Source organism: Pseudophryne corroboree, chromosome 8, assembly GCF_028390025.1.
Source record: "Pseudophryne corroboree isolate aPseCor3 chromosome 8, aPseCor3.hap2, whole genome shotgun sequence".
Classification (NCBI taxonomy): Eukaryota; Metazoa; Chordata; class Amphibia; order Anura; family Myobatrachidae; genus Pseudophryne; species Pseudophryne corroboree.
This window is the reverse complement of record NC_086451.1, coordinates 12,822,409-12,842,672: the sequence shown is the minus strand read 5'-3', so window position 1 is coordinate 12,842,672 and position 20,264 is coordinate 12,822,409. Positions and strand designations below refer to the sequence as shown.

At 41.5% G+C, this 20,264-nt stretch overlaps 1 protein-coding gene across 1 annotated transcript in view; it reads left to right on the top strand.

Annotated features, from left to right (window-relative positions):
• COL5A1 (collagen type V alpha 1 chain) overlaps nt 1-18,071 on the top strand; it is an 88,620-nt gene extending 70,549 nt beyond the window's left edge. Inside the window, exons 27-30 of the mRNA XM_063935902.1 lie at nt 957-1,069; nt 2,761-2,829; nt 7,099-7,332; nt 13,654-18,071. Coding sequence (XP_063791972.1) covers nt 957-1,069; nt 2,761-2,829; nt 7,099-7,332; nt 13,654-13,800 — 563 coding nt within the window. The 3' untranslated portion in view covers nt 13,801-18,071. The remainder of the gene's footprint in view (nt 1-956; nt 1,070-2,760; nt 2,830-7,098; nt 7,333-13,653) is intronic.
• Nucleotides 18,072-20,264: the final 2,193 nt, after the last annotated feature.

The following is a 20,264-nucleotide window of genomic DNA, read 5'->3' as shown; positions in this document are numbered from 1 at the left end:
GCAAAAGGTGAAGTAGCACATATGTCCAGAAGAGGGCGATACTGATGAGGGGTAATATTTCCAGGTACACTGCAGAGAAAATGGAGTCATCTTACGCCTGATCTGTAGTATATACCATACGCGGGACCAGGCATCAATGAAGATGACATTCCCCGAGCCCCAGTGAGACCTCTGAGCTTAGTCTTTATAGGAACCGTCCAATGTATGTAACACGCAGGCTACGCCATCATCTCTTGTGCCCGGGGTGTTGTAGGTCAGATTTACATATAGTAACAAAATGTATTCCACATCTGTAGCAAGTTTTGCATACATAATGCAGCGCTTCATGTTTAATCTCTATGTACAGATCTGGCGAGGTCATATCACTGTGTATGTACAGCTAGATCCGGCACTCTGTTCTAACACAGCTACACATGGAATCTATCAGGACTGACACATCTCTAGGCTGATACTAATGTGACAATAATGTGTGTATACAGTAATATTACTTACTAATGTAACTATACAGTAATATTACTTATATACCGTATTCGCTCTTATACATAGTAAGGATTTAGGAGTCAGTGAAGGGGTTACATATTAAGCGTAGCTTTCTGTGATCAGATAATTATTCTAATAGCCCGATAACTTACACCGGTGGGTACATTATCACCTATATTAATTCCATTATTTCTGCCGCGTCAGTCTTTTAATCTCTTAAACAGAAATCCATAAAAATGTTCTACAGCCGCCTATTATTGTGCAAATTATAGGCAATAAGTTCCGAGGACCAACATAAGCTGCTTCTGCCAGCGACGGGGATGAGCCAGCTGACAAAAGGGTATAGAGAGAATCACCATCAGGATGTAATACAATAAATAGAAAATAATGGTCGTTAATCACATTCCGCGCAGTTGCCAAACACCAGCCGCAGTAAAACTCTCGCTGCTTCATTCTCCTCTTCTCCTCCAATGTAGGTGAATACTGGATTGATCCTAACCAGGGCTGTTCCCGAGACTCCTTTAAGGTTTTCTGCAATTTCACGGCCGGAGGAGAGTCTTGTATATTCCCCGACAAGAAGTCTGAAGGAGTAAGTGCTGTAGACTCTCTCTGAATTTGGCATGACAATCAATTGAAACGTCTGGCACCAGAAAGGCTTGGCAAGTGAAAGACCACTTTGCGTCCAGTATTTTAAGATCACTTAATTAATTGCTGCTTCTCCTTAAGACGTTTCATGCTGGAGGTATTGACGGACTTGGCCGGATGAAAGCAATGAGCTGTGTGTTAATATTACTCACCACTTAATGCATTCACGTATTGATAACATAAGCCGCATCACAGAGCCTCAGAAAGGTCACCTGGCCGGTCTGGGGGCTCTGCAAGCCACGTAGCATTCTATAAAAAGGTGGCACAGTCCGCACCTAGCTATTGTTCTGTGGTCGTGGCGCTAACACTGTATGTCCTGGGGTCTTTCTAGAGTCCTGTAATTGCTTTAAAACATTTCAATGCACACAAGAACTCTAAACGCAATGTGTATTGTGTGCAGTAGAACTGACAACACATTACTGGGAAAATACCAAGGCTCAGTTACTCTAGTACAAATCTGCAGCACAAGTCCTCGTGCGTCACAAGCGCCTGCAGTTACACCTGGCTAAATGCAGCGGTGTTAGAAGTGGGGGCGCACCTTACACCTGGGTACACAGAGCAAGCTCTCATTTACAGATTGCAGTGGTTTATGTAGCCATTATGTGGCACAAGTGTTAACACAGCACAACCTGCATCTGTCTGTCAGATCCATTCATTACAGGGCTCTTCTACTTCTCAGTCACTGGGAAATATTTCATTTTCTCCGCATTCCATCTACACGCTCCTTGTACAGGCTGATCACTAAGCGACTACCGTATCCCCAGCCTGGCCTAATGTATGTACACCCACCACACAGGAATGCCGGGAAATGGTATTACATCTTGGGAGTGATCCCACTCAGATGTTCTAAAGCACAGCTGCAGCAGCCTGTAGAGCTTTCCCCTCATAGTCTTCTGCAGTCCAAATTACAATGCACCCGTCACTTAGAATAACCCAGTTGGTTTATAAGGAACCCATGACCTCACTGTACTCTATGCCTCATGCCTCACTCCTAACGCTTGTTCTTCATAAACTGATATGCTGAGTACTGCTAGTGAGCAATCGGCCACGTGCAGGTGACCGATACAGTTGGCCACTACTGCCGCCTCACCGGGGCGAGAAGGACTTGATTTTACGCTGATCTATGAGCAATAATCTCGCTGAGAACAGTATTGCGGTGACTATTCCGTGATCCCGGTCTGCTGGAGACGTGTATTGACAGAATGTAATTCCATGCAACTGTCAGAGGGAGGAATTAATGCAGAATTAGCTTTCTCTTTGAAGTCTGCCTCTGAGCATTGGGATCCTTCTAATTGTTGAATTCAGGCCCCTAAGACAATGCCTCATTTTATCCTGTATTGCCCAGAGGAGAGATATTTCATTATTCACATTCTGGCAGCCACCTTATGCCACAGTCATAACATATGTTTATGGGAACAGTCAGTGTTTCAGGTTATGTAGACTCCGTTTGTCAGAGCGGCTATTGCACAGTTCTTCTCGGCTAACAATCTAGCGGCTGGTAGCTTCTGTAAAGCTAGACAGTGAGGATGAAGATCTCGTGGTGGTACGGAGGGGGCAGTCAGTGTGCAGCTTACAGTTTGGGGTATTGGTCATTAACTTTCTGTTTCTTACTATGCTTTCCCTTCCGCAATTCAGGCTAAGCTTACATCCTGGCCCAAAGAGAATCCGGGCTCCTGGTTCAGTGAATTCAAGCGTGGTAAACTGGTAAGGTTCAGCCTTTGCATTCCATTCCTGTTAACACATGTCGTATTTTGCAGAATAAAATCGCTCGTTGGCCCAAAGAGCTGCCTGGTACGTGGTATAGTCATTACAAGAGAGGTTCCATGGTAAGTGCTAACCCCGGCCTTCAGTCTCAACCAGAGCACGGAGTCTGCTTCGGTTATGGCCAAACCACTCTGCATGTCTCACTAACCCCCGGGTGTTGGGGGGGAAGGGGGGGGAACAGTGTTTCCGGATGAAAAGGAAAATGGATTTAAGGTGGAACTGGATACAAAGGTCAGTTTGCTTGGCATTTTATACCATCCAGTTATCTTATTGGCTGTCAGTCACCTAACCGCATACCTGAGAATTAGTGGCTGCAAAAGAAAGCCCCACAATCAAACAGTAATTTAATTAAAAATAAAAAAAAAGACATTCAAATCGATAGATGTCAACAGCAAGCAGTAATGAGTTTTATTTAATTAACTTACATCTAATCCGTTAAGGTGTAATGGTGTATGGATGCTGTATGTTAATTAAATGAATCCTTCCTCTGTCTGGTGGAAGTAGTCCTGTCTGAGTGATGCGGCAGCCTTCAAACAGGTGCTAAACAGACTCCTACTATATGCAGAGCAACATACAGATGTTTCCCAAGTCACGTTATGATCCCAGGTCCGTCTGCTGACGATTTGATACATCCAATTATAAAAGACAACGCGAGGCCAGTCCACACCCCACACGTTGGTCCTAGTGGTTACGTACCAGTAAGTACTATCAGATGTTCGAGGAGAAATGACACACGGTCAGCGTTGGGTCATTACAGGAGCTGTAAGTGGCCCTACTTTAAAAGGTAGGTATGACTGTCAGGACTCGAGCAAAGCCTCACAAACACGTGTCAGAAAGCCAACAATGAACCAAACTATAGCCAATAAATGCAATCTATATCACCAAAGTTCAGCCGTCACCAACTACCCTATAATGAGGGTGTCACGGGAAGTGGCTGCCACGTTGCAAGTAATATGAAGTAATAAAGATATGTTATCTCTACACCAGGCTTCACTGATGCGTTTCCCCTTCACATACAGAAGCATAGCCGAGGGGACCCTGACCTGAAAACAACCATTACATCCTGGTTTTATATCATTGAAATGCTATATAACAACACAGGATTAAGGGGGACATTTACTAAGCAGTGATAAGAGCGGAGAAGTGAGCCAGTGGAGATATTTCCCCATCAGCCAATCAGCAGCTCTGTATCATTTTGTAGCATGCAAATTATAGATGTTACTTCATTGCTGATTGGTTGATGGGGCAACTTCTCCACTGGCTCACTTCTCCGCTCTTATCACTGCTTAGTAAATGTCCTCCTAAGTCACGTCATCAGCCATTTTTTATTTTCAAATGTTGAGCGTTTGGAAGTCTCCTTCAGACTGACGCGACCCGTATAGCCTCCCAGGAAAGAGGCAGTGACTTGGGTTCCATCTGTATGGTGCGGTATAAGAATTCTGAAGGAAAGATCACTCTTTAGGGCAATACCTTGGGCCAAATGTCCACCTTAAAAGACACTTTGCTTCCTCTGGGTTTGTTTGATGCCAGATTTTTGGCTTACAGGCTGTTTTCTGTAATATGTCCTTATAAGAGACAGAAACTCATCTTATCTCCTCTTTTGGGTACCTATGATCTCTTCATGACAACATGCCGTGGCGAAATGCGTAGTCAAAGATTTCCTTTATTATATATAGCAGTCTGGGTAACCAGATGCATCAATCCAGATGTTGTACAAATCCCAGCCCAGATTTATTTTCGACATAGACAATGGGCAACCGATTTGGGCTTCTTGGCTGCATGTGTATTCATACATTGGTTAGAGTCCGTGCCCATTTTACAAAGTAATGATCTAAGTATTATTATTGGTACCTAGCCCACCCCCCAGATGGAAAACCGATGCCACCTGGAATGCTAGATTGCGGCCTTCAGTATGCCCTGGTATCGGCTCATTTATCTCGGCACTCAGCTACAAGAAATACAGGAATCAGCCCCAGTATAAAGTGATAGTCGTCATGGAGAAATGCGGAGCGCGGCGCCTGTGCTCTCTCTTCTGCTTTAATATCATAGGTACTCACTCCGGCTTAGGGTGACTGCTTTGAAGTACAAAACTTTCTAGCTACCTCCCACCTCTTGCTGGCACCAGTGGCTCCTCCGTGTCTTAACTTCACAGCATCTTTCCAGCCGGCTATGTTTTCCTGTTGTTTTCTGAGCTATCGAGCGATTTCCTTATAAGCCTACTTTATCCTGAATCCCCAAGTGCTCCCCGCTTAGGATCCAGACGTTCAGTAAACTCCAGGTATTATTGTGGAACATGTTTTAAAGAAACAGCTACCAACACATCTGTAAGCTCTGTGCCCGGGTTATAGGTACCTGTCATTCATTGATGCCAAGGGCCTGAGTCTGAGTTGCATGTAATGCCGGGATAAGAGGAAAGGTAGTAAGCGTTGTTGCTTAGCTTGATGCCTTGGTATAGGCGCTATCGGTGCCATCGCTCTTCTCTACATCTGCACCAGTCACATCCTTGGTGCAGGAGATATGACGGACAACGGAACTGCATTTGCCTGCGCTCACCCCTGTGCAGACCACAACTCCATCTACAGACACCCCCCTATCAATACCACCATGTAACGCCCTTTCAGCTGTGAGAAGCGATTAAGATGATGCCGACTCGGTTGGTTGACAATAAATATGCGCATGCGCCCTTTGCTAACATGTGAGATCTCGCTGCATTCGGTGTTGCGCGCAGCTTTGCAATAGACCCTGAGCCTCTATCGCTGCTGTCAGCGGGGGTCATCTAACTGCACAGAGCCTGCTGTCAGCGGAGGCCATCTAACGGCACAGAGCCTGCTGTCAGCGGAGGCCATCTAACGGCACAGAGCCTGCCGTCAGCGGAGGCCATCTAACTGCACAGAGCCTGCCGTCAGCGGAGGCCATCTAACGGCACAGAGCCTGCCGTCAGCGGAGGCCATCTAACTGCACAGAGCCTGCTGTCAGCGGAGGCCAAATAACTGCACAGAGCCTGCTGTCAGCGGGGGTCATCTAACTGCACAGAGCCTGCCGTCAGCGGAGGCCATCTAACTGCACAGAGCCTGCCGTCAGCGGAGGCCATCTAACTGCACAGAGCCTGCTGTCAGCGGAGGCCAAATAACTGCACAGAGCCTGCTGTCAGCGGGGGTCATCTAACTGCACAGAGCCTGCCGTCAGCAGAGGCCATCTAACTGCACAGAGCCCGTCTTGCTCCTTAGATAAGACTGGGCAGTGATATTACAGATGTGATTGTAGTTGTATCTGACGTGCATGCTGCTCCCTCCTGTTCAGTCACCTCTATCTGTAAGGCGGCAGAATGGTCCCAGTCTGGTTTGTATGATTATTATTTTATCATCATGTCTTTTTACTTATATTGTATTTATGTCAATGCCTTTGGTTGCCGTTTGTTTTTTACAGTATGTGACAATTGTATCACAGATGTTGTTCTCTCATTCCGCCCACAAATTTTCAACTTCAAGTAACGAATCCATTGCTACAACATCATAGGTTAAATCCACTAAAGAATAGTTTTCGGGTGGCGTTCGAGATTAAATTAAAAAAGAAAGTCATTGTCATTGGGGGTAATTCAGACCTGATCGTAGCAGCAAATTTGTTAGCAGTTGGGCAAAACCATGTGCAGTGCAGGTGGGGCAGATGTAACATGTGCAGAGAGAGTTAGATTTGGGTGCGGTGTGTTCAAACTGAAATTTAAATTGCAGTGTAAAAATAAAGCAGCCAGTATTTACCCTGCACAGAAACAATATAACCCACCCAAATCTAACTCTTTCTGCACATGTTACATCTGCCCCACTTGCAGTGCACATGGTTTTGCCCAACTGCTAACAAATTTGCTGATACAATCAGGTCTGAATTACCCCCCATTCACCTTCTCAGATTCATACACTGGGCTATAAACACCACACGCCATTCTCCTCCTATAAATACACTGTATAACAGTTTGTAAGAGGGAGTACACAGTATATTTATTTTCATTTAATGCTACTTAAAACCATTTTATCTTCTGTTATGGTGGCACTTGGTAGTAACTGCAGCCAGTCACGTGGTGAGTTACAGACGAGTAAATAAACCTACGCCTGTGACCCCTAGAAGGATCCGCCGTTACATATAGAAAGGCACGAGGCTTGCGCAGCGCCCCGGACACTCAGAATTCACCCTGTAGCTGTCTCTGATTTTTTCCAGCTGTCCTACGTGGATGCAGATGGAAACCCAATCGGTGTTGTGCAGATGACTTTCCTGAGGCTACTAAGTGCTGCTGCCAAGCAAAACGTAACGTACAACTGCTACCAGTCTGTCGCTTGGCACGATAGCACCACCAACAGCTACGACAAGGCCATCCGCTTCCTGGGCTCGAACGATGAGGAAATGTCCTACGACAACAATCCCTACATTCAGGCAATCGTGGATGGATGTGCAGTAAGTGCTGTCTCCTCCGGCTAATATACACGTCTGTCACGCTGAATACGCTGTGACAGGAGTTTACCATTGTTGGACCTAAATGCACTTCATCTCAGGTTATTATAGCAGCAGACAGGCGTCATCAATGAAATTGGTCTCTCTGTTCTACTGACAAGAGAGTTAATTCTTCTGCAAAGTCTGTATCTGGATTGGGCTTGGCTGGTGGGAATACAGCAATCTATTGATCAGTGTTACGGACTCAGCCTGCCAGACTGCAATAAGAAACATGAGTGGAGCATTATTAGTTCTGACACAAGAAACAAGAATCTGTCAATAGGAAATTATTTCTGGGGCTGTGCGCAGGGGTCAGCTGCAGACTTATTTAATATAGATTTCTATTTTCGGTGAAATGGCTGGAAATCCCACAATTTACTTACAGGAAAAGATAATTGACATCTGAATCGTTAGTAAGGGGGAATCGCGTTCCCCATACCCGGGAACGGCTGCCTGTTACACTGCTGGGACCCCCGTTGGGCGGCCTGTAAGCTGCAGAGATTCTGTCACTGTATAAGAATGCACCAATTTTGCTCAGATGCACCTAAATAAACCCCAGTAGTTGGACGGACGGAAGCAGGATATTTGCACTAAGGGCGTGATTCGAATTTGTACCCAACAACAATGGTTTACATATAAATTTGATTGTTTGTGCACCATCCTTAGCCGCAGCATGGTGGCAACTGTGTGCGTTGGCCCCTCTTTGCAGGCGTGCCGGCTCAGGGTCTCTGTAGTTGGACTCAGACTGCCTGGACCTGGCTGTCTGGATCCTACGGCCAGTTTGAGTATGGTTCTGCTTGCACAGACAGACCGCAGTCTGGTAACATCGCAAGTTTCAACCGATGGCCTCAATGGTGATCCGATGCAGCATCCTCAGACACATCCCTCGGATTTCACAGATGCTGGCAGGAGGGTTTATCCAGTGTACTATTAGTAGTGTAGACATGTAGCCTGTGTACTATTAGGTATCCGTTCAGATGGTCGACCATGTTATGGTCGACAGTCATTAGGTTGACCACTATTGGTCGACATTGACATGGTCGACATAGACACATGGTCGACACATGAAAAGGTCGACATGAGTTTTTTTACTTTTTTTGGGGGGGGGACTTTTCCATACTTTACGATCCACGTGGACTACGATTGGAACGGTAATCTGTGTCGAGCGAAGCGAAGGCATCATGCCCGAAGCATGGCGAGCAAAGCGAGGGGACGCGGTGCACTAATTGGGGTTCCCAGTCACTTTACGCAAAAAACGACACCCAAAAAAGTTCAAAAACTCATGTCGACCTTTTCATGTGTCGACCATTTAATGTGTCGACCATGTGTCCATGTCGACCATGTCAATGTCGACCAATAGTGGTCGACCTAATGACTGTCGACCATAACATGGTCGACCATTCATACCGGAACCGTACTATTAGTAGTGTAGACATGTAGCCTGTGTACTGTTTGTAGTACAGACATGTATCCTGTGTACAGTTAGTAGCACAGCATTTATCCAGCATACTATTAGTAGCGTAGACATGTATCCAGTATACTATTAGTAGTGTAGACATGTATCCAGTATATTATTAGTAGTGTAGACATGTATCCAGTATACTTATTAGTAGTGTAGACATGTATCCAGTATACTATTAGTAGTGTAGACATGTATCCTGTGTACAGTTAGTAGCACAGCGTGTATCCAGTATACTATTAGTAGCATAGACATGTATACAGTGTACTGCTAGTAGTACAGCCATGTGTACTGTGTATTCATAAAAATAAGGTAGATGAAACTACATTTACAAAAGAGAAGGTCCTAACAGAACTTTCAAAACTAAAAGTGGAAAAATCAATGGGGCCAGATGGGATAGACCCAAGGATACTAAAAGAACTAAAAGATGTGCTGGTGGCACCATTAACAGAATTATTTAACCAGTCACTAAATACAGGTGCCATTCCAGAGGACTGGAAAAGAGCAAATGTAGTTCCACTGTACAAAAGTGGAAGCCAGGAAGAAGCAAGTAACTACAGACCAGTAAGCCTTACATCAGTAGTAGGGAAAGTAATGTTAAAAGAAAGAGTAGTGGAATATCTTAAATCAAACAACTTACAGGATCCAAAACAGCATGGATTTACTGGTGGGAGATCATGCCAAACAAATCTTATTGACTTTTTTGACTCTGTGACGAAAATAATAGATCAAGGGAGAGCTGTAGATGTAGCATATCTAGACTTTAGTAAGGCATTTGACACTGTCCCACATCGTAGACTGCTAAATAAACTTGAAAGCGTGGGGGTGGATTACAAAACAGTTAAATGGATAAGAACCTGGTTGCAGGATAGGAAACAGACAGTTGTGGTAAATGGAGTGCAATCTATGGAGGGAAATGTTACCAGTGGAGTACCCCAGGGATCTGTACTTGGTCCAGTTCTCTTTAATATCTTTGTTGGTGACATTGCAGATGGTATTGAAGGGAAGATATGCCTTTTTGCAGATGACACAAAGATTTGCACCAGGGTATACACACCGGGAGGGGTAAAACAAATGATTGATGACCTAGCTAGGCTTGAGAAATGTTCAAGAACGTGGCAACTACAGTTTAATGCTAAAAAATGCAAAATCATGCACTTGGGTCTCAAAAACCCAAAGGCTAAGTATAGTATCAAGGGTACTATAATGGAAACTACTGAGGAGGAAAGGGATTTAGGAGTCACTATTTCAAGTGACTTAAAGGCAGGAAAGCAATGCAACAAAGCAATGAGAAAGGCAAGTCAGATGCTTGGTTGCATAGGGAGAGGAATCAGTAGCAGGAAAAAAGAAGTGATAATGCCACTGTATAGGTCATTGGTGCGGCCCCATCTGGAATACTGTGTCCAGTTCTGGAGACCATATCTCCATAAGGAAATAAATACATTAGAGAGCGTACAAAGAAGGGCAACTAAAATGGTGCATGGCCTACATCACAAAACTTACCCGAAAGGCTAAAAGATCTTAACATGTATAGTTTGGAGGAGAGAAGGGAAAGGGGGGACATGATAGAAACTTTCAAATATATCAAGGGTCTTAAAGTTCAGGAGGGAAACATTCTTCAAAGGAAGAGAAGTATTAGAACTCGGGGACATGCACTGAGACTGGAGGGGGGGAGGTTCAGGGGAAATTTAAGGAAAACTTACTTCACAGAAAGGGTAGTGGACAAGTGGAATAGCCTCCCATCAGAGGTGGTAGAGGCTAAGACTGTAGAGCAATTTAAAGTTGCTTGGGATAGACATATGAATATCCTTACAAAGAATTAAGGTTCAAAAAGGGTTGATATTACCTAAAGTATAAAAAAAAGGGTCAGACTAGATGGGCCAAGTGGTTCTTATCTGCCATCAAATTCTATGTTGCTATGTGTACAGTTAGTAGCACAGCATGTATCCAGTATACTATTAGTAGTGTAGACATGTATCCAGTATACTATTAGTAGTGTAGACATGTATCCAGTATACTATTAGTAGTGTAGACATGTATCCAGTATACTATTAGTAGTGTAGACATGTATCCAGTATACTATTAGTAGTGTAGACATGTATCCAGTATACTATTAGTAGTGTAGACATGTATACAGTGTACTGTTAGTAGCATATCCATGTCTTCAGTAAACAGTTATTAGTATAGACATGTATCCAGTGGACTGGTAGTAGCATTGCCGTGTATCCAGTGTACACTGGATACATGTCTATGCCACCAATAGTAGCACAGCCGTGTGTACAGTCTACTAACTATACAGTGGATACATGGCTATGCTACTAACTACACTGGATACATGTCTATGCCACCAATAGTAGCACAGCCGTGTGTACAGTCTACTAACTATACAGTGGATACATGGCTATGCTACTAACTACACTGGATAAATGTCTGTACTACTAACAAACAGTACAGTGGATACAGTCTATGCTACTAACAGTGCACTGCACACTGAATACACAGCTATGCTACTAACAGTACACAAGATACATGTCTATCCCACTGATGGCTACATGGCTGTGCAACTATCAGAGGTATAGACATGTATGCTTTGTACTGTTAGTAGCACAGCCGTGTATGCAGTATCCAGTGTACTGTTAGTAGCACAGACATATCCAGTATACAGTGTAGCAGATATATATCCAGTGTACTGTTAGTAGCACATACGTATATCCAGTATTCAGTTAGTACACTGTATACATGGCTGTGCTACGAACAGTGCATTGTATACTGGATGTATGGCTGTGCTACTAACAGTACATTGGATACACGGCTGTGCTACTGACACTGTACACAGCATACTTGTCTATACCACCAATAGTACACTGTACACACGGCTGTGCTACTGACAGTACACTCTACACTGGATAAACAGCTGTGCTACTAATAGTACACGGTACACACGGCTGTGCTGGGATGCGGTCAATTTAACTACAATCAAAATCCCAATGGTCAAAATACTGACAGCCACTGACAGACGGTCAAAATCCCAACAAGGTCAAAATACCGACATTTAAAATGTCGACAGATCAAAATACTAACATTTAAAATGTTGACAGGTCAAAAAGTCTACATGAGTTTTTTATTGAAACCAACTTGTTCATACTTTACCACTTCAGTGGACCTGGAGGGGGAATATAATAGTGTCACGAGGCACCGTGCTCAAAGCATGGCGAGTGCACGCAGTACACTAATATGGTGTCTATGTCGACATACACAAAAAAATATGAAAACCCGCGTATCGACTTTTTGACAGTCGGTCAATTGTTGCTGGGATTTTGACCGTCGGGATTTTGATTGTAGGTATTTCATACTAAACCCTAAAACAATATTTACCAGGACGTAACTCCCAGCAAACAATAGGAGCGCTGTCTAAACCAATTAATGGAGACTACACATTAAAGATAATTAAAAAAAAAACACTATGTATTTATTCAGTAAATATTCATAAAAAACACATACTGCAGCAGAATACAATAAAATCACATTAAACAACCCGTATTAGACATAGCTTAAAGCTTAAACACATAATGAGGCTTTTACGACATATCATAGCAAGGACATAAGCTAACACATGCACAGTGGTTAGTGATGTCCAAACATTGCTTCATAGATTAGTAATGAATAATGTAAAGTTAGTTGGCTTGATCCAACACATGCAAATAAATGGTTAGTATTGTTCAACAATAACTTAGCGGAATGGGGATGAAAGACTTGAAGCAATTTCACTTTTTATACTCACAGGCGCCAAGTTCAAATATTTTCTGTTTTATTGTGTGCACATACTAAACCCGGCTGTACTACTGACCGTACACTCTACACTGGATACACAGCTGTGCTACTAATAGTACACGGTACACACGACTGTGCTACCAGTAGCACACTATGCAAAGGACACATGGCTGTGCTACTAACTATACACTGGATACCTGTCTAAACTAATAATAGTACACTGGATACATGTCTATACTACTAATAGTACACTGGATACATGTCTATACTACTAATAGTACACTGGATACATGTCTGCTACACTGGATACATGTCTGTGCTACTAAGTGTACATTAGAGACATGGCTATGCTTCTAAATATACACTGGATACACGGCTGTGCTACTAACAGTACACTACACTGAATAAACAGCTGTGCTAAAAAACAGTACACAGGATACACGGCTGTGCTACTAACAGTACACTACACTGAATAAAATGGCTGTGCTAAAAACAGTACACAGTACACTGGATACATGGCTGTGCTACTAACAGTACACTACACTGAATAAACTGCTTTACTAAAAACAGTACACTGGATACATGGCTGTGCTACTAACAGTACACTACACTGAATAAACGGCTGTGCTAAAAACAGTACACAGTACACTGGATACATGGCTGTGCTACTAACAGTACACTACACTGAATAAACGGCTGTGCTAAAAACAGTACACAGTACACTGGATACATGGCTGTGCTACTAACAGTACACTACACTGAATAAACGGCTTACACAGTACACTGGATACATGGCTGTGCTACTAACTGTACACATGGCTGTGCTGCTAACAGTACGGTGATTTATATTAATGTTAAATTACTGATGTATATTTAACTATATCAGATGGGAGCAAAAGCATTGGGGGAACATATATATTTGCTAACGCAATCTCATTAGGATGGTTACTGGGTATACTACCCTGGGGAAGGTGGGTCACATCTTATTTATAAAGTCACATGTCTGCCCACCAACGTATTGCTGACTCTCTCTCTCTCTCTCTCTCTCTTACCAGTCAAAGAAAGGCTCGCAAAAGACTATCCTGGAGCTCAACACACCCAAAGTGGAGCAAGCTCCTATTGTGGACCTTATGTTTAATGACTTCGGAGACCCAACGCAAAAATTTGGCTTTGAAGTGGGACCAGTGTGTTTCCAAGGCTAAAAAATAAAAAAATAAAAGACACTCCAGAAAAAAAACAAAAAATAAAAAAAGGAGATAACTAAATATACATAAATACACTTGTTTTGAGCAAAGAGGCCAATAGCAAACCAGAATGACGCCAAGTTTCCAAATGAGCAACCTTTAAACCTCATCACAGTTTACTAATTTTTTTTCTTCACATGCACGTTCTCAAACTGGGACGGTGAAGGGTTGAACCCCAATTTGCCTGAGGTTATGCGACTGGACCACCAATATATTAGGGAAAGAAAAAAAACCACTTGGTGCCTAAAGCCTTAGGATCACATGACCTAAACAGCATCACGTGACAATCACTAGAAGCACATGACTCCCGCTTATGATGAATTATGGAGTTGAATATCATTACCTGTGTGACGGAGATGCTTGAACATAATACATCCAGCCTGACACAAATTCGGACCAGAAAGGACTCTTCTTTTTCACTCAGTCTTCCTAATGAATGCACTCGCCTTTGTGCCCGGCTTGTCCCTTTGTATTAAAGGTGCTTATATTTTTGTATGTAATTATTTGTATTGTATATTATTATTATTCTGTTTTTCATGAAAAAGAAAAGTAAGTTGCCTTATCCTAAGCTTTAAAGCTTGCATGTGACCTGGTTTTAAATCAGCGTTTCGACAGATAAATACTGGCAAATTTGTGGCAATATGTAAAATATATTTTTTTGTTTTAGAACCAAAGATTTCTGTTCTCCAACATGTGGTACGGACCCGACTCTTTACTGTCTTAAGGAATAATTACAGTGCAGGGATAAATTAGACACCCGCGTGGGAATTTACCAGTACACTATGCAAAAATAACTTGTTCTGAGCTGTGGTCTGGAAGAGATAGAGTAGAATAAATGTAAAAAAAAACACTAGCTATGCAATTATGCCACATTCTCCGTGTTTCACTTCACAGGACGTTTTAATGATTTGTTTTCGCAAAGACAGCTAGGTCACCGATTTCTATAGAACTGTGGTTTCATCAAAATTATGGAAAACATTTTCTTTTTTTGTAGACTTCATTTCCAGCCGTAGTGAACGATCCTGCTGTAGACCTTATTACTGCATACAATTGACTTGTGTCACCAATAGGGCAAAGCAAAAAATTCTTGGGCAAACTGCTTCGGATAGGATTAGCAAAGAGAATCAAGCAACGATTGGATTGTGTGACAAGACCAGAGACAGGCTAACAAGTTCTTATTATTGTACAGTATTTTACCTCTACGTTGCCTTGTCACAGAGTGGGAGATTGCCTGTAGTAGGAAAAACCTTGTCAGAAATAGGTGCTATATTCCGTTTTCCTGTGGTGCTATTTTATATTTGAAACTCCCTGACAGTGCTCCTCTGTGGGCGGACTGCCATTACTTCCTGACCGACGTATCCCACTCAGAGCGCTAGCGGGAAGAGTTATACTGCATGCTTCTCTTGTATTCATATACAATGTAGATACGGCGTAATAAAAAAAAATATATTGACTGTATTGTGGTAGCTTCCCATGTAGATTTTTTTTTTACAAAAAAAACAAAAACAAAAACAACTCTCTTTCCATTTCTGTGTTTATGATTATTCCGGATTTGTACTCAGATGCTGATTAATTGTGGTGCTAACTTATGTTGTTTGTTTAAAAGTGTTGAAAAATATGTCTTTCCTCGTGTGCTGATGTTGGCGAATGTGCAAACTGGTTCTTAACATTTCTAGTCCGATGAGTGTTTACATGACCAGTACTGTACGAGGCTGAAACGCCGGTGAACCTCACTGCAATAATAAAAAAAGGGACACAATGTGCATGAATTTGCCTCTTTTATGAATAGTTAGAGGACAACAAAAAGTCTGTAGAAGTATCCGATATCTGTGAATTCCATGGGCAGAGGCAAGGCCCTTTACTTTTGTTGTTGAGTTCTCAGTATATACAAGAAGACCGGTCTTTTAGAAAAATGTTCTTTAGGATCAATATATTGGGGGGAATTCAAATATTTGAAAAGTCGGTTGGGTGTCTGTTTTTTACTGACTATTAGAAAAAACAGACACCCAACGGACTTTTCAAACAATTGAATCTCCCCCCATTGTGTGATAAGGAAACAAAACGATCCCTTAAAAAAATAATAGAAAGAGATTTTATTTTATATGGTGACCCTCTTTACATTTTTGTACTCATTCCTCGATTTTAATGTTGTACAGATCCCCCCCCCCCCCCCCCCATTTTATAAATGTTTGGGAAAAATGTGTCCTTCATATTTAAAGCAGTAGCATTGCTTGTTCCTACCAACATGTCCTTTGCATTAAAACCAATTTTAAAGACCATTAGAAGATTATTATTTTTTACAGCTTCCAAAATAGATGTAGCTGTGGCTGGCACGAATACAATATTTATTTAGACGAGTTCTGTTCTTACTAAAAGCACAATGCTAAACCATCTCATGGGAAACATCTGTATTTAGAAGAAAATGCAAATAATATCACAGTGTTCTGAGCCTTGTAATTCATACTTAATAATGTTTTATCAAATAATACTTTAAAAAAATTATATATTTATATATATATATATTATTGCTCACAGTGCAATCTGAGTATGCTGCAATATCACAAATTAGTTTGATGGACAGGCAGCACTTTTTAAGTATGGTTCCCAGGACTTTTCGGTGAATGGTAGTCATGATTTTCATACCCATGGAATGGAAAATCAAATGCCTGAGTCCTTGTCCCAATGGTAATAGCCATCAACAAGTATGAGAAATACAAAGCATTCGTAAATATTTACAATATTGTCCTCTAAACTAAATTAAAAAAGAGATTATATATTTATACCACTGAAACCAGCTCCGACCTTCAACAATTCTCAATACTTAATTTGAGAATTTTCTAACCATGAAGAACATAAACCCACTGATTGATCTTTGTGCACTTTTTGATTTGGGAAAAATAAGAATTTAAGCAACAATAGCTTCCTGCAAACTCCTGACCTAAAATACTCTCACAGTTAGTTACAGCACTTTCTTGTTGTGCTAAAACTCTTTATGGAGAGCAATTTCCTTTACCATCAGCAAGCTCTGCTACTAGTGACACCATGTGAACTTGGATTCTAATTGGGAGTGTACATTTCGAAAGGGAATTACAACAAGACTTTTTTTAAATTTAAATGTTTAGAAACCTTAGAATGTAATCCCCCTGTCCCCTCTCTGAGGATTCTCAGTTGCTGTTACAATAATTGATATCTCTAAACGCAGAATTCAAAAGTCATACTGAAAACGTTTTCCTCGCTTGAATAGGTTTCTCATGCATAGCTAAGAGGCTCAACACGAATACAAAATTTCACAGATCAACCCTATTAAAATGTAAGATCATTAATACATTGAGACTCCAATTTCTCACTCAAAACATGATAGGGATTTTTTTTGTCCATTGAGTTGACATAGAGGTGACGACAGCAGGCAAAAATTGCCCAAATTAATAGAAATACGACTTTTGAAACCTTTAAACACTTTTAAAATATTAGATACACTAGTTTTTAAGTGGGGAAATAAGTAAATTAATCTTATAGACACTGTCCTTAGCAGGTATTCTTTTTATTTTACACATTTGGTAATCTGTGGTTTACAGAGACAATGTTTTTTGTTTATATAAAAGTTCAAGCTTCAAAATTAAACAAAAATGACTCTTAATATTTGCCCAAGTCTAGATAGGAATTACAGAATTATGTCCTCTAGGTGGCAAAAAAAAATTGTACACCAAGGAACCAAAACTGGTTTGCACATTCAGTTCATAAAGAATCCAAAAGACATTGAGATGTATTTGAGCTCATTGATGTGATCGCGTTTAGGTCATGTGATTATTCTGTTTATTGATTTTTTTTAAGTGTTTCTGACTACATCAATAACATCTGCTTGTGAAATTTGTTAAAACCATCACCATTATTCTTCCCTAAAAAAGAAAACATACGATAGCTATATTGAAATAAACTTCCTTGCTGTAAATGCAGAAAAATTATTTCCTGGTGTAATTTTATTTGTGTTTTATTTTTTTTTTAAATATATAAAATTAAAAAAAGAAGTATAGCTTCAGGTGGGAAAAAAAACAGTTCCTTACAGTCAGAAACTGTACAGTCCTTTCACCACATACAAATTCCATGAAATATGTTATAATTTTAAATTGAGATACCCTCAAAGGGATTTTATATTTTAAACCTGTGTAAAAAAAAAATAAATGTATTAGATTTTTGTTTTCAATAAATCAAGTTTACTGTTTTTACCTGTTTACTTGATTTGATTTTTGTTTTTTTAAAGTATAATAAAGATTTTTTTATTTATTTTTTTGGTTTTCTGTTCCATGTGGGAATGATTCAACAGTGCCTTGCACAAGAAGAACTGTTTTGAAAAAAGCTAGCTAAACTGTCCGCTGTTTGAGTAAGGATACACAGTGGTTTACAAAGTAATTGGAGAAAGGAAGATTTTGTGGGGTATAAATGTGGGGGTTAGACAGAAAGCACACACATTGCTTACTATGTTGCAGTCAGTAAATCTAGTGTTTCAAGGCTGTTTAAAATTGGCAACAAATTGGGACTTTGCACCTAAAAAGAAGGGGGAAATATGGACGGACATGTAAAATGCTCCAAGCTGATAAATTGTGGAATGTTCCATCAACAGTGCGCCACAGACTTGTAGAAGAGAGAAGAACTGCAAGACGACAAAGCAACGCAACGTCTTTCAACTAAAATTAAGAAAACTTGTGTAAAACAAGTTACTGTAGCTAATGGTGGCCATATTAATTCTTATGTACATAATTATGTCTTGTTTTTATAATGAACACAAAACAACACAGAGAAAAACAATCTTTGTTCCAATTAATTTGTACATCACTGTAGATTATCCTTCAAAAATAGATTTGTGAAATTATTTTCCCACTAATTAACAAAATATTTTCTAGTGATGATACATATTATCTTTTATTTTATTTTTTATGCTACATACTGTACATGTTGCATCATCGTACATGTAGTAGACATGTAGTGAAGTCACTATAGTGCACAACATTCCATAAGTACATTGAATGAAAATGGGACACTATGGTAAAACAAAGGAGAGAGAACGACAAGTACATTGGCAAGAGCAGAGCAACTCGCTTTAGACTTAGAACCATGTAGTGGCAGGGTGGTGGGATGATGACTGGCTCTCGTTATTCCTGTACCATTCATACAGGGATATGGTACACTATATGAGTCACTGAAAGATGAGAGGACAATGGGCACTGGCAGAATGGATTGTACTAGAGCGATAACAAGAGGGAAGTGAGCCCTCAATGAGAGCTTACAGACTAAAGGGAAGGGGTGAACATTTGGAGGATGAACTGGGAAGAAGGCAAAGTGTGGGTTGGAATGAGTAGTTAAGAAAGGAGTGGGGGGTCTGGGAGTTTTTTATGAAAATAAAGTGTTCAGGTACAGACCAACAGGATGTGACAACCAGGGCAGCAGAAGTTGTAAAGTGAGACAGCTTGGTCAGGACAGGAAAAGGATGAGATGGAAGAGGAGAGTGTTCAAAGAGTAGAAAAGATGAGGTCAACTTAGTGAGTCACCTTGGTGGGGAGGGATGGGAAAAGAGAATCTCAAAAGGAGAGAAGATAATGGTCTGAAAGTGGTGGTAAAGTTTGTGAAGACAGATGTCACAAAGGTAGGTGACATTATTCCTGCGGGGCACTATCCATATACCACCACCACTACATGTACAGAGTTGCCACTGCTACTCACCTGGTGGTCTCCCTTGGGCACCCTGTTGCTAGCTACATGGTGGTTCAGACTACCCAGCGCTGTCACAAGGGTGTGAATAAATTTTTACCCTATTGTTACCCTATGCTTCCGCGTTCACTTGAAAACCAGGCTGTGCCACCGAATGGTAGATGATGTGACACAAAGGTGAATAGAGTGGAAGTAGAGCAGACATTGAAGGAGAAGGCTAGGGAGGGGAAGGGGGAAGGACACGAAGGATGCAACACGAGTTAAGTTCAAAAGAGAAAAGGAAGGTGTGGTGGGGGAGATGGTGCACTGGAGTGGTTTAGGGGAACAATAGCGCTCCCACTTGGCTTATTTAGCAGGACGCCATGCCAGAATTTAAAGAGAATGCACCCTGCCTAATATAGGCCGACACCCTTCTAACCTGCCAATGACCATCAGTAGGACCGCGTCTCCTTGCCATGCTGACCTGCTGAACTTTCTATGTCCCCTGAAGTGTCGGCACCTTCCGGCTGCCATGCTGCTCCCCGGTCACATTTACAGCCAACAGGGATTGGATGCAGCGGTCTCTGCTGACAGGCCTGTGTTATCCTCTTCTCGCCGAGGAAGACCCAGCCCTCCTGTCTGTCTCGGATATAAAAGAAGACTCCAGTGAGGACCCTTCCTGATGGTCATCTTTAGTGCGGCTCTGCAGCAGCATTACAGTCTCCTGGGATCATCCTCAA